General features: G+C 37.5%; 1 protein-coding gene across 7 annotated transcripts in view; it reads left to right on the top strand.

The window, feature by feature from the left end:
* BCO2 (beta-carotene oxygenase 2) overlaps window positions 1–24,572 on the top strand; it is a 107,144-nt gene that overhangs the window by 73,280 nt on the left and 9,292 nt on the right. For all 7 annotated transcript variants that reach the window (XM_034665753.1, XM_034665755.1, XM_034665756.1 and 4 more), the window contains 6 exons: window positions 7,031–7,242; window positions 7,447–7,562; window positions 8,347–8,449; window positions 13,517–13,645; window positions 14,882–15,042; window positions 15,963–16,130. In XM_034665753.1, coding sequence (XP_034521644.1) covers window positions 7,031–7,242; window positions 7,447–7,562; window positions 8,347–8,449; window positions 13,517–13,645; window positions 14,882–15,042; window positions 15,963–16,130 — 889 coding nt within the window. The remainder of the gene's footprint in view (window positions 1–7,030; window positions 7,243–7,446; window positions 7,563–8,346; window positions 8,450–13,516; window positions 13,646–14,881; window positions 15,043–15,962; window positions 16,131–24,572) is intronic.

Genomic DNA, 24,572 nt, shown 5'->3' on the forward strand with positions numbered 1-24,572 from the left:
CCCCGGTGCAGCTTCCACTGTCAGTCACTTCAAGTACCCTCTCACCACCCTCCGCGCTTCCTGTGCCCTGCGGACCGCTGCCCCCTCTGACGGCTGCCAGTCCTCGGGGAGCCCGTCCCTGCTTCCCTCCGCACAGGCCTGCCCAGCAGTTCCAGAGGAGACCACACAACCCCGCTGGTGGATTCAGTGACCAAATCCTGGTTTGCAGCCCTGGTTGAGTCCTTGGTGTCGCGGGCAAGTTTATCGGTCACTGTACTTCCCAGCTTCCCGCAGCGTCCCTTCCTGAGCCTCCTTCCCTCTGTTTGTCCCTCTCACTGTCAACGGGCAAGTGGGCCTACTTCACAGTGAAGAGGGGCGATTGGATTGGAACTCCTTCCACTGCTCTCTTCCTCACTTCCAAACTTCTCCACAGAAGTACCTTCTCCTGCCTCCTCTTGATCAGAGGAGGAAGTGGCCCTGGTCCTCTCCTCTGAAACCTTGCCTCTTCATTCATACCCTCTCCTTGTGTCTGTTTCTCCTTCACCTACCCCTCATCTCAGCCTCCAGATGTCCCCTCATCCTAAAACACCCTCATTCCCTATTCCACCTTCCCCTCCAGCTAATACCTCTTCTCCTCCCCTCACTGCCTCTGTTTACCTGCTTCCTGGTGTCTTCTCAGTTCACTGCCCTCTGACTTTTAACCCACCACTCTACTGTATCTATTCTCAAAAAGGTCACCAAAGCCTGTTAATTATTGAACGAAATGGGCTTTCCAGTCCTTAGTCTGACTTTTTAACAGTGTTTGACATTATTGACCACCCGTCTTAAAATGCTGTTATCCCTGGATTCCTCCATAACAATTTCTCCTGATTCTTTTTCTTTTCCTTTTTAAAAAAAGATTTTATTTATTTGAGAGAGAGAGAGAGAGAGCATGCAGGAATGTGAGGAGGGGCAGAGGGAGAGGGAGAAGCAGACTCCCTGCTGAGCAGAGATTATGATGCTGTGCTTGTTTCCAGGACCCTGAGATCAGGACCTGAGCCTAAGGCAAATACTTCACCAACTGAGCCAACCAGGCACCCTCTCCTGATTCTTTTTCTATCCATCATCAGATTGCTTATTCTAAAATAAAATTTTCCTGGCTCATCTCACTTCACTGGTGCCTTTGATATTGATATATCCCAGCCTCTGCCCTGAGTATTCCTCTTCTCTCGTTATTTGCTTTCTTTGGTATAGTAGAAATAATACATTCTTTGGAGTAAGATGGAGTGGATTCAGATCCCATTTTGCCATTTATCAGTGCTGTGGTCTTGAGCAATTTTTCCCATATGAGAAATGAGGCTAATTACATAGATTTTAATGACTGGGTATGAGAATTAAAGGAGACAATGAGTGCCTCATTCAGTGGCTGACAAGAATTGGCAGTCAGTATGTTTTCATTTTCTTCTTTCCTTTCAGTGACCTCTCTCCCCACTCCCTTTCCTGACAAATTACTTTTTATAGTTCACCTTACTTGTTGGGGTGTTGTAAGATCCCAGGATTTGGGGTCAGCACTGAATTCAAATCCCTTTCTACTTCTTACCAGCCCTGAGACCCTGGGTATGTACTCTGTACATTGGTTCCCACATCTTTAAAATTATTCACAGTATCAATGCATGTGTGTGAGATAAAGAAATAAATTTAAAATAATATTTTATATTTATATATAAATTAAAATATATGCTTATTTTTATACACGCATAGGAAAGGATGTGGTAAAGTCTTAGCTAGCCCTGGCAAGTAGTAAGCACTCAGTAGATGGTAGCGACTGTCTTCTTTGCACCTGGCCTATGCCTGTCACACACAGCTACTCTCAAACATGCATCTCCCACCCAGCCCCCATCTCTTGGGCTCTAGCACCTGTATTTTGCCAATTGGCTATAGAACATCTTTACACTGATGGCTTCAAAAAGCTCAGACTCTTGTTCAAAACTGAACCCTATTTCAGTGAAAGCAAATTATCCCTCAGGTATGACTTTTTGAACCTTCCCTTTTTGTCACTGCTTTTATCCTATCAGTCACGGGACTTGTATCTGGAATTTGTCCTTTTCTAATGATACTGCTTCAGTTCAGGTTCTCATAATTTCTCACCTGAATTATTGTCTGATCTCCTCATTGTTTTCTCCCAATCTGGATGCTCCTCATTCTATCCCGTGTTCTACTGCGTGTCCAGAGTGAGCTTTCTAAGATGCAGTTCTCACTGTTTCACTCTCCTGTTTCAAAACTCCACATATTGCTGTTGAAGGTCTTTGAGCTGTAAATCTAAGTGCAGATAGGTCTTGTGCTGACCTATTTCTCCACCATCATCACCGGCCACTGAAGACTTTCCCTCACACAAATTTTTAACCGGCTGTTCCTCCAGGATACCATATTCCTTCCCTGCTCACTCTTCCCTTCCTTTCTCCCTCCCTCCCCCCTCCCTTCCTTCCTTCCTTTCTTTTTCTTTCTTTCTTTCTTTCTTTCTTTCTTTCTTTCTTTCTTTCTTTCTTTCTTTTCTTCCTTTCTCTTTCTTTCTTTCTTTCTTTCTTTCTTTCTTTCTTTCTCTCTCTCTCTCTCTTTCTTCTTCCACCACCTCTTCCTAGGATGCCCTTCTTCCCTTCTCCAACTGGCAAACATCTTTAGGGAACCCGACAAATGTCTTCTTTCTTCTAGACCCTTCTCTGATTCCCACATCCTTCCATCCTGTTGCTCCTTCTGTGCACAGATAGTATTTTTTAATGCTTGTCTGTTGTCTCAGAGAACAACTGTATGACATAGTTAGTTATGTGCCTGTAAGCACTGGTCTTGGCACAAGTCAGGATCTTATGAGATGGAATCTAACAAGTTGAATATCATTAAAGATATATGTAGAGGAAGAGAAATTTTACAAGCACAAGGATGAAAGTGATGTGGTTTAGCAGCAAAGTGTATTAAAAATTACTTAGGGGTTTTGGTTGATAGCTCAGTGTGAGTCAACAATATGAGGTGGTAACCCCCCCCCCAAAAAAAAGAAATAAAAGAATATGAAGTTTCTTAAATGAAGAAACTGAGTGTCTGCTACACCCAGAGTATTGTGTTTGGGACTGTGTATTGTGGTTTTAGAGGTGTTTAGATTAGAATAGCAATAATTATTGAAATTATTTTCTTTTTAGTGTTTTTTGAAAAAAATTACCCAAACAGAGAAACCACTAGCTAACACAGTCAAGAAGAAAAAGGGAGGAAGCACAGATGTGCAAAACAAGAAATGGCAGGGGGAAAGGAAACCATTGAAACAGATAAAAATGTACAGGAGACTTGGCAGGCCTCCCGGCAAATACATTTGAGAACCTTGTGAAATGCATGGTTTCCTGGTACATTAATTAATAGAGACAGCATGTGTGAACAGAACAATTTCCATAGAGGAAAAAGAGATACTTACTAAGTAGCCACCTCTCAAAAAAAGCACCAGGCCCAGATTTCTTCACAGAGAAATGCTACCAAACCTTCAAATATAAAATAGTCCTGATGCTCTATACATTATTAAAGAGAATTGAAAATGAAGGGAAACTTTCCACTTCTTTTTATGGAACAAGTGTAATATTGACTATCTACACATGATACAGACAGTACAGAAAACTATTACTTATTCGTATTATTTATGAATATCCATGAAAAAATATAAAATATATAGTACTAATGCAAGGCAAATAAATATTTTATTAACAAATAGAATCCAACACTAAATAAAAATATAATTCACTATGATAAGGCAAACTAAGTGCATTATTTGGAAATCCATTAATACCATATACCTTATTAATAGGGTTTAGAATAAATAATTGTAGGATTATCTCCATAAATGCTGACAAAACTTTTATCAGAATTCAGCATCCATTCTTCATAAAAATATTCAAGAAAACAGGACTTGATGGATACTTTTTTTTTTTTTAAGATTTTATTTATTTACTTGACAGAGAGAGAGAGACAGTCAGTGAGAGAGGGAACACAAGCAGGGGGAGTGAGAGTGGAAGAAGCAGGCTCCCAGCAGAGGAGCCTGATGTGGGGCTCGATCCCAGAACGCCGGGATCACGCCCTGAGCGGAAGGCAGATGCTTAACGACTGCACCACCCAGGCACCCCTGAGGGATACTTTCTAAACATGATTTTATGTATACATATGTAAGTGTATATGTATATGTATACACACATATAAATATATGTGTCTATATAATCTGTATGTATATATAGAAAATATATGTATATAAATACGTGTGTGTACATGTATATACACATGTGTGTATTTATATAGATGTATATATATACATACATATAATATATTTTAATCTTGGTCTTAAACCCAGTAATATTAAATTGGGAAAAACTAACAGTATTTTCTTTAAGACAGGAACAAGGAGAAAATGGCCACTATTCCACTGCTTTTCAACCAGATGTAACCAATATAGTTAGACTAAAGAAATTGATTAGAGGCACAAGGATTAGTAGAGTAAAACTATCTCTATTTGCAGATGATATCTTAGTAAACCTGGAAAACCACACAGAATCAATGACAATACTAACTCAAACAATAAAAGGTAAGATAACGGTGTAAAATTAGCCTACCGAAATCAATAGCCTTCATATACACCAACAATAACCAATTAGGGAACATAATGGTGGAAAAAACCCTTAAAGTAGCAACAAAGAAGATTAAATATTTAGGAACTTAACAAGAAATGTGCAAACTTTAAAACACTCCTGAAAAACACAATTAAACAAATGAAAAATCATCCTGTGTTCTTGAATAGGATAATTCAACAACATAAAGATGTCAGTACTCCCTAAGTTAATTTTAAAATTTACTACAACCTTAATGAGAATTCTAACAAGTTTTTAAAGGAAGTTAGACAAATCAATATAAAGTTTATATGGAAAAATAAATACTCAAGAATAGTCAGGAAAATACTAAAAAAGATTTTTCAGTGAAGGGACTAGCCCTTCCAGACATTAAAATATACTATGGGGTGCCTGGGTGGCACAGTCAGTTAAGCCTCTGACTTTTGGGGCACCTGGGTGGCACAGCGGTTGAGCGTCTACCTTTGGCTCAGGGCGTGATCCCGGCGTTATGGGATCGGGCCCCACATCAGGCTCCTCTGCTATGAGCCTGCTTCTTCCTCTCCCACTCCCCCTGCTTGTGTTCCCTCTCTCAGTGTCTGTCTCTATCTCTGTCAAATAAATAAAATCTTTTAAAAAAAAAGCATCTGACTCTTGATCGCAGCTCAGGTCATGATCTCAGGGTCATGAGATAGAGCCCTGCATCAGGCTCTATGCTCAGCATGGAGCCTGCTTGAGATCTCTCTCTCTCTCTCTCTCCCTCTGCCCCTCCTGTTCATGCTCTCTCTTTTTTTTCTCTCTCTATCAAATAAATACATAAATCTTAAAAAAAATACTATAAAGCATCAATGATTACACATTATTCAGTGCATGAATAAATAGACAAGTGATATAGAATAGAAAGCCAAGAAACCCAAAAATGAATGGAAATTAGATTAATAATAAAGATGGCATCTCAAACCACTGGGTAAAGGTTTTTTTTTTTTTTTTTACCTTTATTTCCTGGATTTTTTTTTTTGTTGTTGTGGTAAAAAACATAACATAGGGGTACCTGGGTGGCTCAGTCTGTTAAGCATCTGACTTTGGCTCAGGTCATGATCACAGGGTCCTGGTACCAAGCCCTGCTTTGGTCTCTGTGCTCAGCGCAGTCTGCTTCTTCCTCTCCCTCTGCCCCTCACCCTGCTCATGCTGTCCCTCTCTCTCTCTCTCAAATAAATAAAATCTTTTTAAAAACCTATATAACATAAAATTTACCATCTTTAGCCATTTTTAGGGGTAAAGTTTAGTGTTAAGTTTATTCACATTGTGAAACAGATCTTCAGAACTTTTTCTTCCTGCAAAACTGAAACTATACCTTGTGTGTGTGTGTGTGGGGGGTGTGGGTGTGGGAGAGAGACACTGGATTATTATTTTTTTTTTTAAAGATTTTTATTTATTTATTTGACAGAGACAGACAGCCAGAGAGAGAGAACACAAGCAGGGGGAGTGGGAGAGGAAGAAGCCAGGCTCCCAGCGGAGGAGCCTGATGTGGGGCTCGATCCCATAACGCCGGGATCACGCCCTGAGCTGAAGGCAGACGCTTAACGACTACGCCACCCAGGCGCCCCAGACACTGGATTATTTTATTTATAACAATGTCCTCAAAATTCTTCTATGTTGTAGCATGTGACAGAATTTCCTTCCTTTTTAATGGCCACTGGGTTGCTTAGTTTTTGGTTATTGTAAATAGTACTGCTATAAACAGGAGTGTACGAATATGACTTTGATTCCCTGCTTTTGGGACCATTGCCTTAAGGTAATGGTGTTAGTCTTGTTTATCCATGCCAAAGACCTTAAGCATTCACTCCATCAAGCACAAGAATGAAAAGATTGTATGATGTGAAACCCTTTAAAAAGCAAAACTACCAACTTTTCCTTGTAGTTTTTTGATATTCCATCATTTAAATAGATCATTTCTACTGTAATTGTATGTACAAAAATGATTATCAAGTAAGGACAGTCATCTTGTTTACTTTAGCAAAATTCTGATAAGTTGAAAAATTTTAAAGTAAAGGGAAAATATAAGATGTGAATATGTAACTGTTTCTAAAAGCTTAGGAACCCATTTTAATTGAGAAACTGTCAAATATTCCATATCCTTGCATGTTATTCTCTTGGCTATAGGGTAAAAATCAAAATTATCTTAATAATCACCAATTTGGAGGGTTTTTTAGCTTTCTAAGTATGAGTTTTTTGATAGGGTAGGGGTCAGGGAATGTAGGTTGCTCTTTTCCATTGCACCCCAGGATATACTCAAAAGGTATCACCCCTTAATCTCAAGTTTTGTGAATAATCAAGTTGTGCTGGGAACCCATTCGGATTCCTTATTTCAGTATTTGAAGGCTTTCATTTTTACCCTGTGTTTTTCTTACTGGTATTTATTTTTCTGTTTTTGCTCCTGTTTGAAGGTACAATCACTGGTTTGATGGAATGGCTTTGCTTCACCAGTTCAGGATGGAGAAGGGCACAGTGACCTATAGAAGCAAGTTCCTACAGAGTGATACATATAAGGCCAATAGTGTTAATGACCGAATTGTGATCTCAGAATTTGGCACATTGGCTCTCCCTGATCCATGCAAGAATGTTTTTGAACGTTTCATGTCAAAGTTTGAGCTGCCTGGTAAGTAGCCTTTACTGTACCCAGAATTTGTGGGTGATAGTGATGATTATTTAGTTATGATATGTGTCAATCTATATAAATATATATTTTGAAAAAAATTTTTTTTTTTTTTTTTTGGTATAAGAGGGTGTTTAAACTGTGTTGTTGCTCTGATGTTGTGTGCTACACTACATTGTGGTGTTTAACTCTGGGGTTTGGTTTCAGCAATAACTGACAATACCAATGTCAACTATGTGCGGTACAAGGGTGACTACTATGTTAGCACTGAGACCAACTTTATGAATAAAGTGGACATTGAAACTCTGGAAAAAACAGAAAAGGTAAAATATAGGCTATAAAATTGGTAAAATAGACCCTAAAATTTCTTTCCTTTCAAAATACTTTTTAGAGTAGTAGATATCTGAAGAAGAAATTGGGAGGGGTGCCTGGGTGGCTCAGGCAGTTGAGTGGCTGGCTCTTAATTTCCACTCAGGCCATGATCTCCGTGTCCTGGGATTGAGCCCTGAGTCCATCTCAATGCTCAGTGGGGAGTCTGCTTCAGGATTCTCTCTATCCTTCTGCCCCCACCTCTCTTTCTCTTACTCTCTAAAATCAATAAAATCTTAAAAAAAGACAATTTTAGACTTCTTCTTCCTTACTCCTAATACCTGAAGACTATGGTAGAGGAGAAATAGAATAGTACCAATTGATTTTGTCCATTTCATGCTCTTCCTAGCTACAGGTAGAACTGAACTAGAGATTGTCTAGACCCGTACTGGGTTCACTTAACACATTAATTAAAAATAAATAAAATTTTGGACCAGAATTTTAATTTTAATTCTTATTTTTTGTACTTTCCTGTGATCTTGGGGGGAAAAATCCTTATTGGATAATTGTTTTTGTTCATTTGTTGTTGGTGGTGGTAGAGTTTTTGTTTATTATTTAGTCTCAGTTTCTTTAGTAGGAAAAATAATGTGATTTCTCAGAGGTGAGACATTAAGGCATATACTATATAGTTTTCCTATTCTATTTTTAAAATATTTGACACATTCCTACCGTCTCTGTGTCTAAGTAGAGATCTGCCTATGTAACATTTAAAAGTCCCTGATGGTTTTAAATTTGCAGGTAGACTGGAGCAAATTTATTGCTGTAAATGGAGCAACTGCACATCCTCATTATGACCCAGATGGAACAGCATACAACATGGGGAACTCCTATGGGCCACATGGTAAAGTTGGGGTGGGAGGTCTTTTTAAAAATAATTAGGGGGCGCCTGGGTGGCACAGCGGTTAAGCGTCTGCCTGCGGCTCAGGGCGTGATCCTGGCGTTATGGGATCGAGTCCCACATCAGGCTCCTCTGCTGTGAGCCTGCTTCTTCCTCTCCCACTCCCCCTGCTTGTGTTCCCTCTCTCGCTGGCTGTCTCTCTCTCTGTCGAATAAATAAATAAAATCTTTAAAAAAAAAATAAAAAATAAAAATAATTAGGAGTTAATTCTCTTCCTAGGGTTTGATTATGGTTAAGGTTGTAAGCCTACGGGAACTTTGGACGGTTCAGAAAGAAATCTACAAAGTGGTATAACTGAGTTTAAAGTATATAATTTACTGTGTTCTGTGGTCCTTTTGCACATACACTTAACAACTAATTTTCTATTTGACCTTTTCAGCATGACTTACGTTTTTATGTTCTGTTGTGCTTTTCGGCTCACAGGCATTGTAGGGATTTTTAATATGTATTTCTCAAACTTGAATTTCTTAAAAGTATCATATTGTAAGTACAAAAAAATGTAGAATGCTGCAGCAAAGAGATATGGGGAAGGTACATTGTTTATCACATGGGAAGGAATTTATGTTTATGATGGGAATAACACATTTCAAGGTAAGTTAAGGTTATAGTGTGGTTGTATTTACAGCTGTTTATATAACATCTCTTTCCTGGTCATCCACATACTCTTGCAACTGCCTACCAATCTGCCCCAGAAAGTTCTAATAGCTAATAATGATAGCTAACATTTATTGAGTGTGAGTATCTAGGATATGCTGGTGTTAAGCATTTTTCCATATATTTTTTCTTTAATCCTATAACAACTCTCTGAGAAAGGTAATATTATCACCCCCATTTTACAGACAATGGCAGTGAACCCTGAGAAAGTTTAGGATACTTGCTTAGGCAAGCTTCTGAGTGTGTAAGACTGGTCTTGAGCCTGAATCACACCCAAAGTCACTCTGATAGACCGTCTTAGTAATTATTCATTGCTGAGTACAGAAGACTCTCAGAGCATGCAAATTCATGTTCCTATAACCTGAGTACATGGCTTTCTGTTTGAAAATAGATGGGTTAGGCACCTGGGTGGCTCAGTTGGTTGAGCAACTGCCTTCGGCTGAGGTCATGATCCCTGAGTCCAAAGATCGAGTCCCACATCAGGCTCCCTGCTCAGCGGGGAGTCTGCTTCTTCCTCTGACCCTCTCCCCTCCCATGCTCTCTCTCTCTCTCTAATAAATAAAATCTTAAAAAAAAAGAAATGGGTAGGTGTTAGATATTTCCATCTATCTTAGCTGTCAATCTATCAACTATAACCTGTGAAACCTCTGTAGAGTTTAACTTTTGTGTAGGTTAATATATAGTTTTGGTGAGTAATTGGCTTTTTGCAGGTTGTTGGTCTCTACCTCTCCATATTTACACATGTGATGTATATTAAAATGAATACTGCAGCTTTGTTTTTTACTGGCTCATGTAGAGATAGGGTACTCTGAAACTTCATCACCCAGGTCTCTCTCCTCTTCTTTATTACTTGATCTAGGATATGGATGTATCCTTCAAAGCTGTTATAGAACACAGCAAACACCCTTTTAGGTAAAGTGTTTCAGCAAATGGGCAAACTGACTCAGGAGTTTTTTAGTCCATCCATCTTTTTTGATCATTAAAAAAAAGATTCCTTTTAAAAAAAATTGTGTCTATATACTTTTTTTGGTCTGTTTTTTCTTCCCTTAGCAACATATTAAAATATTGTAAATAATTATTTCTTAGTCAAGAAACATTTTGAAGAACCAGGCTGCATAGAATCCTCCTAAGTAGAAGTACCTATCTTTTCAAAAACTATTTTCTTGTTAATTAAAATATGGTTGACAAATACATTTCTTAATAAATTGGCTGTGTTAATCAAGTAGATAACTTTGTAGCTAGTTCATCATATGATAAAAAGTGTTTAACTGTTCTGAATTATATATTCTAAAATAAATAGTCATTAGATCAGTGGTTCTCAGCCTTTAGTGTGCCTAAGAATTTTCTGGAACACTTCTAGCAATGTATAATACTGGGCTTTATCTTCAGAGATTGTGGTTCGATAGAACTGAAAAAGGGCCAAGAATCTGCATTTTAACCACCCTTTTACCCCTTATCTTGGCAGATTTGAGCAAGGTCCCCAGATGATTTTGGGCTAAGTGACTCCTGGATATTTGAGAAACCCAGGTCTAGTCATCAGAGGCTTTTTACTTTGCCTCAATTTGCTATTATACAAAGTCCTGAAGAGTCTCTCAGAGTTAGACTCAGTATTGGGCAGGTATTCTTCTGGGATGTCCCCTGCTGGGTGTTTCCTGGGTATGTGTCTGCCTTTCTCAGGGCTTCACAACTTGAGGTTAGAACAGTTCATTAACTAAGAGTGGTTAAATTTAGTGAATTGAGTCTTATCACTTAATCCAGGTACTGAGATGGGCAATTCTTCTCTTTATCTAATCCTAATCTCAACTAAAATGGAATTTTCTTTCCTCCTTCTTCTTCCTCCTCCCCCTTGTTCTTTTTACTTGATGATTTAGTCCAGTGAGGAGTTTTTGAACTGGAACTCAAATGTACATGTACCTGTAGGGAACTCCAGTATCTAAGTTGTGTTTGGGGAAATTAAGTGATTCTCATAATAAAGTGCTTGCTTCTATCTTTAAGAAATAAAAAGCTTTTAATTGTTTTAGCCTTTCCAGATACCTTTAAAAGACTTTTAAAAATGAACAAAAATCGGCGTGCCTGGGTGGCTCACTCTTTAAGCGTCTGCCTTCGGCCCAGGGTGTGATCCCAGGGTCCTGGGATCGAGCCCCACGTTAGGCTCCCTGCTCCACTGGGAGCCTGCTTTTTCCTCTCCCACTCCCCCTGCTTGTGTTCGCTCTCTCACTGGCTGTCTCTCTGTCAAATAAATAAATAAAATCTTAAAAAAAAAATAAAAATGAACAAAAATCCTCTAATCAATCCAGATGATTTTTAGTACTAATTAAATATATGTAATCAGTTAGATGGTAATATGATACTTTTGAACTACAGAGCTTGTCTTTTATAACTCATCACTGTTATATATAGTGGGTGCTCAGCACATATCTATATCCCCAACTCAGACCTCTCCAGTATTTTATATCCAATTGCTTACTCAATGTTTGTACTAGAATGTCTAATAGGCATTACAACATTGATTTATCTAAAAACCAAACTCCCGAGATTTTCCCCTAGATTTTTTCCTGCTTAAAATTTTCCCCATCTCAGTTGATCTTTCATCCTTCCAGTGCTCAGGACAATAATTTTAGAATCATCTTTCCCACTTGTCTCTCTCACATCTGTATCCAATTGGTCAAAAAGCAATTGCAGCAGAGCCTTCAAAATAAATAAAAAATCCAGTCACTTCATATGACCTCTGCTGCCGGCACTCTGGTTTGAGCCCACTATCCTCTCTCATATGAATTATTGTAATAGCTTCTTAACGGGTCTCCGTGCTTCTGTCCCACATCAGTTCATTCTTAGCATATCAACCAGTTATCCTTTTAACACACCCACCACGTCTCCTTAGAATCTTCTTCTTTACTATAACAGGGCCACACTGGTCTCCTTGCTGTTATTTGAGCACTCCAGACTTACTCTTCGCTGAGAATCTTTGCATTTACTCTTCTCTCTGCCTGGAATGTGATTCTCCCAGGTGTCCTCAAGACTCTATTCCTCACCTCCTTCAGGTCTTTACTCAAATGTCACCTTCTTAGTGAAGCCTTCTCAGATCACCATACCGAAATTTGCAAACAGTGGCCTTCATCTATATACGCTTACTCCTGATTCCCCGTTCCCTGTTTTATTTTTTTTTATAGATCTTATCATCATCTCATGCTTTGTATTTTTACTTATGGATGCTTTATTAGAATTTGAGCTTTATCAAAAAAGAGTGTTTTGTATATTTGTACACTGCCGTATACAAGTGTCTGGAAGATTAACTTAGGACACTCAGAAGAGTGCCTGGAATAGAGTTGGCATTCAATAAGTAACTGCTGAATAAATGAACAGAGAACTGTATGGTTATCTTGTTCCAAAAGAAGCTCAGTGATTACAAAATTCTGTAAGTTACACCAGTTTTTCAGGACCAGCATTGGCAATTTTAATACCAGAAATATAATTTGATGTGACCTCAGTATTTGTTTATTCACTGAATGATTTAAAAAACATATGTTGTTAATTAATCCATCGATAGCTATTTGTACTGTGCCTATTGAATGCTAAGTTCTTGCTTGGTACTGAGGATGCAAAGATGAATCAGACACAATTCCTGCGCTTGAAGAACTCACCAGTCTGCTGGGAAGCAGATAAACAAGCACAAAATTATAGTGCAGTAAGATAAGGGCTATGACTATATAAGATATAATCAGGGCAGAGAGGAAGGGCACCAAATACCTTTGGAGTGGGGAAGAGGGAGTGCTAGTTGAGGAGTGGTTACCTGAGCTGATTCTTGATGAAGCAGTAAGATGAATGATTACATGAATGAAGGTGATTGCATGAATGCATTGATGAGAAATGATGTTGATAGGACTTAGAGTGAACCTGGGGATCCAGAGGACTGGAGACAAGGAGTGTGTGTGTGGGGCAAATGGAGGTTGTAGTTGTAGGGATTGGGGAGCCGGGAGAGGGGCAAATAGAATTTGAGGATATTCCTGGCTGGTACCTAATCTTTTCCTATAGAGAATGAATTCATCTTCGGGGAGTGAGGAGGTAACCTTTTGAGAGCATTAAAGTGCAATGAAGTTAGCTGCTAATCATGAAACAAAATGCAATAAACTGTTGGTTGATTACTTTGTGTATATTGCCTTAAAACCTTATCTAATGTGACTTTCATAAAGTTAATTTTTTTTTATCCGAGTCTTTGTTTGAAGTAACACTTTATGAAATATGGATGTCAGGCATATATTGTATAAATCTCTTAACTGCTTTTGTGTGGTCCATGAGTATGAGGGTTATCTTTTATTTTGGAATGTATGTAAAATAAGACAGGACTTTGTTTTCCAGGTTCTTGCTATAATGTTATTCGGGTTCCTCCAGAGAAGGTGGATCTTGGGGAGACAATCCACGGAGCCCAGGTGATATGTTCTATTGCCGCTAAAGAGAGGATGAAACCTTCTTACTATCATAGCTTTGGTAAGCCCAGAAGATAAGGCAAATTGCAGTGGCATCTGCCTTATGTCGCTGTAGCAGAGGAACTAGTTTGGGCAAATATTGTGTTGATACAGCTTATCCAAGTATGCTGATAATGAGACCAAGGTTGCATTTTAATGCCAGTTAAGTTTATTCTGTTTAGTCACATACTTCTTACCCTGGCCAAATGACTGCCTAAAAAGACATATTTATTTTAGTACTAGCAATTACTTAAAAATTGACAACATCAGGGGCGCCTGGGTGGCACAGCGGTTAAGCGTCTGCCTTCGACTCAGGGCGTGATCCCGGCGTTATGGGATCGAGCCCCACATCAGGCTCCTCCGCTATGAGCCTGCTTCTTCCTCTCCCACTCCCCCTGCTTGTGTACCCTCTCTCGCTGGCTGTCTCTATCTCTGTCGAATAAATAAATAAAATCTTTAAAAAAAAATTGACAACATCAAAAGTGAACTGTAATGTAAATTATGGACTTTGAGTGCTTCTGATGTGTCCGTGTAGGTTCATCAGGTGTAACAAATGTACCGACCACTCTGGTGGGGGTGTCGATAATAGGGAGGTTATGCATGTGTGGGACAGAGGGTATATGACAAGTCTCTGTACCTTCCCTTTAATTTTGTTACAAAACTGAAACTCCTCTAAAAAAGTGAAGTCTTAATAAAAAAAAAATCATTTGACCATAAAAAAAATTGACAGAATTCAAAATTTTAGGCAACTTTAAGCCGCAGTTGTAATAATCGTAGATGAAAAGGTCTTGACTATATTTCTTGGGGGAAATTCATATTCTGTTTGATTGCTTCAGCTTTTTCTCAGAATATTTATTTTCTGTGTTCTAAACTTTTATAGCCAATCTGCTCCTGAATCCTTACCTTCAGTATAAATAGCAAATGGATTACAGAATAAACATCTCGATCTCGAATGACGCTTTAATGTTATGCTTCTTTCCTTTGTTCCTAAAACAAACAACTTGAAAAGAAATATAAGAAAGATAAAAAGCAAGCTGAGGGCATTCAACCCAAGCTGTTTTAAGCAGTTCCTTTTTTTATGTAGGAACAGGAAATATGTCAAACAAAGCTGGGAAATGGTGAGGGATTATTTCTGGCTGGGTTTTGCTTAGGTCAGCCGTACTATGTCCAGGCATTCAGATAAGTCCTTGTAACTGTCACACTTCAGACAACTCTAATTTGCCAAATAACATTTTTATTATTTGCTGGAACCTTTTAGGAATGACAAGGAACTATATAATCTTCATTGAACAGCCCCTAAAGATGAATTTGTGGAGAATCGTCACTTCTAGAATTCGGGGAAAGGCCTTTTCAGATGGCATAAGCTGGGAACCCCAGTATAATACACGGTTTCATGTGGTGGATAAGCACACTGGACAGGTGGAGTATTTTGTGTATATTCATCATGAAAATGATTGGACATAAAGATACATTTTCCTGTGGTTGATTTTTACCTTCCCTGGGCATTGCTTACATAAGACTCTCTTAATCAAGAATATTACCTTCTTCCATAGGTGGGCCTAGCTCACTTATTACTTAATACGGTAGGTTTTGCATATTAGAAAATTGTAAGAAATCGTTTTATGCTTTTAATTATCTGACTTAACAAAAACAGCATCTAGGAAAACTTCTTGGCATCTTAGAATGGGTTTTTCTGTATCATAGTAGTTGCTAAAGAGAACGTTGTTCATGCAGAGGTCTTGAAACTTTTGCACTGTTACTTTAATTGCTTGCTTCTGTGACTTCTTGATATGTAAATATGATAATCCTACCAAAGTCCAAGGTGCATTGGTTAAATATCTTTCTATACTCTTGATTAGTAGTACTATTATATTTGTCTTCTTTTAGCTTCTTTAAAAAAATAATATCCTAAATTTACTGTACCCTAATTTCATTAAAAAAAATCCCATTTTTGGTAATGAATGCATTTTTTGGCGAGTTCGTCATAAGCTACTTAGTAGTATTTTCTATTTAATCATGTAAGATAGAATCCAGGATTTATTTATCCCTCAAAACATTTGGCCATATATCATCAGGACTTTTAAGTTCGTTGTACCCATTGATTGGTTTGTATCAGATAGCCCCAGTTCGTTATTTCTTATGAAATGTGACGGCTTAAACAAGGATGCTTAAATCAAAGTGTTTGTTTCTATATTCCAAATTCTTTTTACACTTACTAGGCCTGCCATTTAAAGGGGAGGGAATCTTTTTAATCTAAACTTTGTGGATCTGTCCCCTAAAGAAAAAAAAAATGAAAAAACAAAATATCTCTTTTTCATTGTTTGTATTTTCCCCTGCAGCTTCTTCCAGGAATGTACTACAGTAAACCTTTTGTTACTTTTCATCAAATCAATGCCTTTGAGGACCAGGGCTGTGTTGTAATTGATTTGTGCTGTCAGGATGATGGAAGAAACCTGGAAGTTTACCAACTACAGAATCTCAGGAAAGCTGGGGAAGGGCTTGATCAGGTAAACATCTCTGATTTGTCGGGTTCTGGTTGGCTTTGGAATTAGCTGTTTCTGTTGCTTCTTTGGCAAATAAGGAAGGAGAATGGTTTTGAAGCATTGAAGGCACAGCTTTGTCATTTACTTATTTAATATTTAAAAATAATTTGAAGTACTTACTTAATACCTAATAAAAGCATATTAAAGAAAGCCAAGAGATGTGTTTTGGAGCACCTTTGATTAGTTCCTTATTATGCATTCATAAGTTTCCTGGAAAGGATAGCACAATGGACTATAATATCTTAATTCTCTGATAAAAGAAATTTTTTCAGTTCATCTAGCTGAAGGGATTGACATTTTCCTGATACTGAATCCAAGGCAACATTTTTCCTTTGGATTATGTAATGTAAATTGTTTTGAGTTGTAGTTTTATTTATATTTATTAAAAAAATTTTTTTAAAAGGTAGGCTCCATGCCCAGTGTATAGCTAACTCGGGGCTTGAACTCACAACCCTGAGATCAAGACCTGAGCTGAAATCAAGAGTTGCATGCTTAACTGACTGAGCCACCCAGGTGCCCTTGTAGTTTTATTTTTAAAACTTTTTATTTTATTTATTTTTTATTATTTTTTTAAGATTTTATTTATTTGACAGAGAGAGAGACAGCCAGTGAGAGAGGGAACACAAGCAGGGGGAGTGGGAGAGGAAGAGGCAGGCTCCCAGGGGAGCAGGGAGCCCAATGCGGGGCTCGATCCCAGGACCCTGGGATCATGACCTGAGCTGAAGGCAGATGCTTAATGACTGAGCCACCCAGGCTCCCCTATTTTTAAATCTTTTTAAAACATTAATTTTGAAGTTGCTTATACTTACAACACTGACCTATATTATTATAGCTGTATGATAGGTCTTGATATCTGCAGTATAAGTCTGTTGGCGCTCTTCTTTTTTAAGATTGCCTGGGTTCGGGGCGCCTGGGTGGCTCAGTCCATTAAGCATCTGACTCTTGGTTTCGGCTGGGGTCATGGTCTCATGGGTTGTTGGATCTAGCCCTGTGTTGTGCTCCATGCTGAGCATGGAGACCGCTTGAAGATTCTCGCTCTCTCTCCCTACTCCCACTTGTGTGCACTCTCTCTCTCTCTAAAATGAATAAATAAATCTTCAAAAAAAATTGCCCAGGTTTTTCTTGTCCTTTTTGCATTTCCATAAATTTTGGAATCAACTTACAGTTTTTGCAAATTAAAAAAAACTTGATTGAGATCATGTTGCAACTATGGATCAATTTGGGGATAATTGCTATCTTTACTACAGTAAGAAGTATTAAGTCTTCAATCCATAAACATGGAATATCTCTGCATTTTTTGCGGTCTTTTAAAATTTCTCTTAGTAAGGTCTATAGTTTTCAGTGTCAGGATATTACATAGCTTTTGTTAAATTTATCCCTAGGCGTTAAATGTGTTTTGAAACTATTGTAAATGGTATCTTTTAAACTTTCTTTTTCTGTTTTTGCTGGTATATAGAAATGCAATTGATTTTGTATATTGATGTCATATTTAGAGATCTTGCTAAATTCACTTATTAGGGTTTAAATAGTTGAACTGTAGGTTATTTTCAATTTTCTATGTATATAATGTATATAATCATGTTATCTGACAGTTTTATTTCTTTCCAGTACTTAACTACCTTTTCTTTTTCTTGCCTTGTTATACTAGCTAGGACCTCAGATTGAAAAGAAGTGATGATAGCAGTAATCATTTTCCCCATCTCACTTGGAAAATGTTTAATAATCCACCATTAAGTATGAAATTGCTATAGGTATTTTTGTAGATACCTTTATCAGATTATCTTAATGGTGCTTTTGATGAATAAGTATGTTCCAATATATCAGTTTTTTTCTTTATGAGTAATACATTGTACATCCTGTTTCAGACATCTTTCTGTCATCAGGTCATGAAAATATTTTCCCATATTGCCTCTAGAAGAATTTTTAATTCTAAAAATTAAGTACCCAAATATATGGTGTTCTGTTTCTGGACTCTATATTCTGTTCCATTGGTCTGCTTATATATTCTTGTGCCAGTATCGCATTGTTCTGATTACTATCACTGTATAAAAAATCTTGGTGTTTAGTAGATCAGGTCCTCCTAATTTTTTTCTTCTATAATAAGTGTTATGGCCATTCCTGGCCCTCTACATTTTGGGATAAATTTTAGAATTGGCTTGTCAGTTTCTACACACACACACACACACACACACACACACACAAAAACAAAAAAATCTGTTAGATTTTAATTGCATTTGCACTGAATCTACATATTAATTTGAGAGAAGATTAATATCTTTACACTATGTTGATTCTTCTAGTACATGAACACAATATATCTTTCCATTTATCACTTCTTTAAAGTGTTTTATAGCTTTCTGGGTACACGTTTTATACATCTTTTAGATTATAAAAAAGATTATTAAATTGTTAGATTTACTCCTAGGTATTTTATATATATGTAAGAATATGTATATATGTTCTTATATATGTGTGAATATATAGTATATATATATGCGTGTGTGTATATATGTATTTTATGTGTGTGTGTGTGTGTGTGTGTATATATATATTATTTTTTTGTGTGTGAAAGAGAGAGCATGGGTTGGGGGGGGAACAAAGGAGAGGGAGAGAGAGAATTTTAAGCAGCCTCCATGCTCAGTGCAGAGCCAGAGATGGGGCTTGATCTTACAACCCTGAGATCATGACCTGAGCCGAGATTAAGAATTAGACACTTAACTGACTGAGCCACTCAGGTGCCCCAGGGATTTGATATTATTTTATTATATTATATTTTTTAAAGATTTATTTATTTGAGAGAGAGAGAGAGAGAGCATGAGTGGGGGCAGAGACAGAGGGAGAGGGAGAAGCAAACTCCCTGCTGAGCGGGGAGCCCAATGTGGGGCTTGATCCCAGGATCCTAAGATCATGACCTGAGCCAAGGCAGATGCTTAATTGACTGAGCTATCCAGGAACCCCTTGATATTATTTTATATTAATTTAAATGTCATTTACTTTCTCTTTCATTTGTTAATACTGCTCTATGGCAATATGATTGATTTTTATTTATTGATCTTGTATTCAGTAATGAATACAGTGTTTCAGTAATTTTAATAATTTATAGATTCTTTTAGATTTCATGCATCTACAGTCATATCTTATGCAAGTAATTATTTTTTTCCCCCTTTCCAAACTAGTTATTGGTTTTCTTTTTCTTGTCTTATGTCACTGGATCTCCAGTACTGTGTTGAATGTAAGTGGTGATAGTTGGCATCCTTATCTGGTGCCTAATCTGAGAGGAAAAGTTTGCAACATTTTACTATTAAGTGTGCTGTTTGCTATTTTTTAAACAAACAAACAAAAAAAACAAACTAATAGACTTTTTTTTTTTAGAGAAGTTTTAGGTTTAAAGAAAAATCAAGCAGAACATACAGAGAACTCCCATGTATATTCCCTTCCCCCTTATCTCCCCAGGTTCCCCTATTATTAACATCTTGCCTTGGTGTGGTATATTTGTTACAGTTGATGAACCAATATTCATATATTATTACTAACTAAAGTCCATAATTTGCGTTAGGTTTCACTCTTTGCGTTGTACAATTCTGTGGGTTTTGACAAATGTGTAAGGTCATGTATCCATCATTATATATAGTACCATACAGAATAGTTTCCCTGTCCTAAAAATACCATGTTCCACCTATTTTTCCCTTCCCTCCCACCTATTTTCAACACCTGGCAACTAGTAATCTAGTAATCTTTTTACTGTCTCTATAGTTTTTTCTTTTCCAAGATGTCATATAATTGGACTCCTAGAGTATGTAGCTTTTTCAGACTGGCCTTTTTTTTTTTTTGAAGATTATTTATTTATTTGAGAGAGAGAGAATGAGTGGGGAGAGGGATAGAGGGAGAAAGAGAGAAGCAGACTCCCTGCTGAGCAGGGAGCCTGAGGTGGGGCTCAATCCCAGGACCCTGAGATCATTACCTGAAGCAAAGACAGATGCTTAACTGACTGAGCCACCCAGGCACCCCTCAGACTGGCTTTTTTCACTAAGTAATATGCATTTAAAGTTTCTCCATGTCTTTTGGTGGCTTGATAGCGCATTTTTTTCATCACTAATAATATTCTATTGTATATATGTACCACAGTTTGTTTATCCATTCATTTACTGGAGGATATCTTGGTTGCTTTCAGTTTTTGGCAAATATAAATAAAACTGCTGTAAACATTTGTGGGCAGGTTTTGTGTGGCCATAAGTTATTGATAGATTTTTTTTTAAAGATTTTATTTATTTATCAGAGAGTGAGAGAGAGAGCGCATAAGCAGGGGGAGCAGCAGGCAGAGGGGGAAGTAGGCTCCCCGCTGAGCAAGGAGTCCCATGCAGGACTCAATTCCAGGACCCCGGGATCATGACCCAAGTTGAAGGCAGATGCTTAATTGACTGAGCCACACAGGTGTCCCAGTAGTTCTTTTTAAAGATGCTTTTGCTTGCTTAGGAAAGTTCCCATCTATCATGGATGGATGTTGGATTTTATTGTTTTTTTCTGTACTATTGAGATAATCACATGACTTATCCTTTATGTTATCAATGTGAAATATATTGATTGATTTAAGAAATGTTTATAACAAGGGCGCCTGGGTGGCTCAGTCTTTAAGCATCTGCCTTTGGCTCAGGTCATGATCCCAGGGTCCTGGGATTGAGCCCCACATCGGGCTCCCTGCTCAGTGGGAAGCCTGCTTCTCCCTACTCCCATTCCCCCTGCTTGTGTTCCCTCTCTCGCTCTCTCTCTCTTTGTCAAATAAATAAATAAAATCTTTAAAAAAAAAGAGAGAAATGTTTATAACAGCTATTTATTGATTTTTGAATATGAAGCTTAACCTTCCAAACCTGAACCAAATCCCAACTGGTTGCAATGTATTTTTCTTTTAATATTGTTAGATTTACTTTATTAATATTTTGTTTAGCTTATTTTTGCATGTATTTTATGAAAAAAATTGGCCTATAATTTTTCTTTCTTATAATGACCTTGTTAAATTTGGTATTAAGGTTTTGCTGATCTCATACAGTGAGTTGGAAATTGTTCTCTCTTCTCTGCATGGGATTGTATAAGATTGGCATTATTTCTTAAATGTTTGGAATAATTCAAGAAGTAAGCCATCTGGGCCTGCAAATTTCCTTATAGTTAGATCTTAAATTATGAATTCTTTTTTTTTTTTTTTAAGATTTTACTTATTTATTTGGCAGAGAGAGCAAGAGCGTACAAGCAGGGGGAGCAGTGGAGGGAGAAGGAGAAGCAGCCTGCTGTGGGGCTCGATCCCAGGACCCTGGGACCATGACCTGAGCCAAAGGCAGACACTTAATGACTGAGCCACCTGGGTGCCCCTTAAATTATGAATTCTATTTCTTTAATAATATAGGATTATTCTGATTTTCTATTTTTTACTGTATCAAATTTGGTAAATTGAGGTTTTCTAGAAATTTATCCATGTCATCTAAAATTTCAAGTTTAGGGGCGCCTGGGTGGCACAGCGGTTAAGCGTCTGCCTTCGGCTCAGGGCGTGATCCCGGCATTATGGGATCGAGCCTCACATCAGGCTCCTCTGCTACGAGCCTGCTTCTTCTCCCACTCTCCCTGCTTGTGTTCCCTCTCTCGCTGGCTGTCTCTATCTCTGTCAAATAAATAAATAATCTTTAAAAAAATAAAAAATAAAAAAAATAAAATTTCAAGTTTATTTACCTGATGTTACTCAAAATATCATTCTATGTTTTTAAAAATTGTGCCTAGGGTTAGTTGATACCACCTGTTTATATTCCTGATGTATATGGTTATTTTTTCCTGTCTTTTTTGTTCATTTGCATAGACTCTCCAGGGTCTTATCAAGTTTAATGAAGCTTTTCAAAAAGGACTATCGTTTTGGCTTTGTCGGTCCTCTTTAATGTGCATTTGTTTTCCATTTCATCAATTTTTGTTCTTATAATTTCCTTTTCTACTTTTTTTTTCCTTTTTCAAGTTTTTATTTAAATTCTAGTTAGTTAAAGTGTAATATTAGTTTCAGGAGTAGAATTTAGTGATCAACACCCAGTCATCACAAGTGCACTCCTTAATCCCCATCACCCATTTAACCCATCCCCCACCCACCTCCCCTCCAGCAATCCTCAGTGTGTTCTCTATAGTTAAGATCCTGGGGCGCCTGGGTGACTCAGTCGTTAAGTGTCTGCCTTTGGCTCAGGGCATGATCCTGGTGTTCCAGGATTGAGCCCCACATCAGGCTCCTCCGCTGGGAGCCTGCTTCTTCCTCTCCCACTCCCCCTGCTTGCGTTCCCTCTCTCACTGGCTGTCTCTCTCTCTGTCAAATAAATAAAATAAAATCTTAAAAAAAAAAAAGAGCCTGTTTTATGGTTTGCCTCTCTCTTTTTTCTTTTCCCATATGTTCATCTGTTTTGTGTCTTAAATTCCACATATGAGCGAAATCATATGGTATTTGTCTTTCTCTGACTTTTTCTACTTTCTTTGTGCTTAATGTAAGCCCTCTTTCTAAGGATATGGATCCTTAGTTTGTTATTTTTCATCCTTTCCCCCACAACATATGTCTTTGAGATGATAAATTTCTGATTAGCTGCATCCCACAAATTTTGATATGTTTTATTTTTATTACTTTTCCATTAAAGGATTTTCTCTCATTGAGATGTCTTCTTTCAAATGTGTTTTAAAATTTTCAAATATATTGGGATTTTTCTAGTTATTTTCTGCCATTGATTTCCAGCTTAATTTTACTGTATGATTTTAAATTTATAAAATTTATTGAGTTTTGCTTTATGACCCAGATTAAGATCATTTTTAAATGCTTTGTGTGTATTTAAAATAATGTATATTCTGAATTTTGGATGTAGTGTTTTGTGTATGTCAGTTAGGTCCTATTTGTTGATAATATCCAAATCGTGTCTATTTTTATTAATTGCTGTCTATTATATAAGGTTCTGCTATAACATGAGAGGCATATTGAAGTCTCTTATTTACACTATAGATTTTTCTGTTTCTTTTTATAGTTATGTTAATTTTATTTAATTTTATTTTTTTTAAGTAAACTCTACCCCCACCATGGGGCTCAAACTCATGACCCACCCCAAGATCAAGAGCCACGTGCTCTACCAACTGAGCCATCCAGACGCTCCTATAGCTATATTAATTTTTACTTTATATATTTTGGTGCTCTGTTATTATGTACATACAAATTTAACTTGTTTTACCTTTATAATTTATTGAACATTTATTTCTGAGTAATGGTTTTTGCCTTAAAGTATACTTTTTGCTTAGTGTTTGCCTGCTCTAACTTTTCTATTCTTTCACTTTAAATCTTTCTAAATGTGAACCTTGTAAGCAACATATATTTTAAAAATCCATTGTGCTAATTCTTGACTTTTTTTTTTCTTTGAAGATTCATTTGTTTGAGAGAGAGAGGGTGTGTGCATGCATGTGTGAGGTGGGGAGGAGCAGAGGGAGAGAGACAGAATCCTCAAGCAGACTCTCCACTGAGTGGTCAGGATCATGACCTGAGCTGAAATCAAGAATCAGTCACTTAAGTGACTGAATCACCCAGGTGCCCCTAATTCTTGACTTTTTTTTTTAAGTTTTTATTTATTTATTCAACAGAGATAGAGACAGCCAGTGAGAGAGGGAACACAAGCAGGGGGAGTGGGAGAGGAAGAAGCAGGCTCATAGCAGAGGAGCCTGATGTGGGGCTCGATCCCAGAACGCCGGGATCACACCCTGAGCCGAAGGCAGACGCTTAACCGCTGTGTCACCCAGGCGCCCCTAATTCTTGACTTTTAATTGAGCATTTAGTTGGAATAATCACCAATATATTGAGGTTTAAAAATCCCATCTCATTCTCTTCCTATTTGTGTCACTGTTCTTTCTCTCTCTCCTTTCTTGCCTTCTCTGGATTGGTTGAGTATATTTAATGTTTCATTTCCATCTCCCCTCCCCCAAACCTCATTCCACCCTCTGCCCATTAGGTTGGTATACATTCTTTTCCTGGTTATTTTAGAGATTACAATATGCATTCCTGATTTAACACAATATATTATAAATTAGTTCTTTTAATTCTTTGCAGACAATGCAAGAACTCTGGAACACTTTAACTCTATACCCAATTTATACACTACTGTTGTATATTTCAATTTTCTCTCTCTATTAAACCCTACAAGGCCTTATTACTAATGTTGCTTTATGTAATCATAGTTCCCCATACTACACATTTACCCACATCTGTAGCTTTCAATTGCTCTTATTTCCTCCCTGGCTCTCTGAGCTTCCATGTGGAATCATTTTCTTCCTGACAGAAGAATATCTTTTAGTATTTCCTTTAGTTCAGATATGCTGGTGATTAAATCTAATTTTTTCCTGTAAAAAAGTGTCTTTATTTTA

The sequence above is a fragment of the Ailuropoda melanoleuca genome, chromosome 8 (assembly GCF_002007445.2).
Source record: "Ailuropoda melanoleuca isolate Jingjing chromosome 8, ASM200744v2, whole genome shotgun sequence".
NCBI classification, from domain to species: domain Eukaryota; kingdom Metazoa; phylum Chordata; class Mammalia; order Carnivora; family Ursidae; genus Ailuropoda; species Ailuropoda melanoleuca.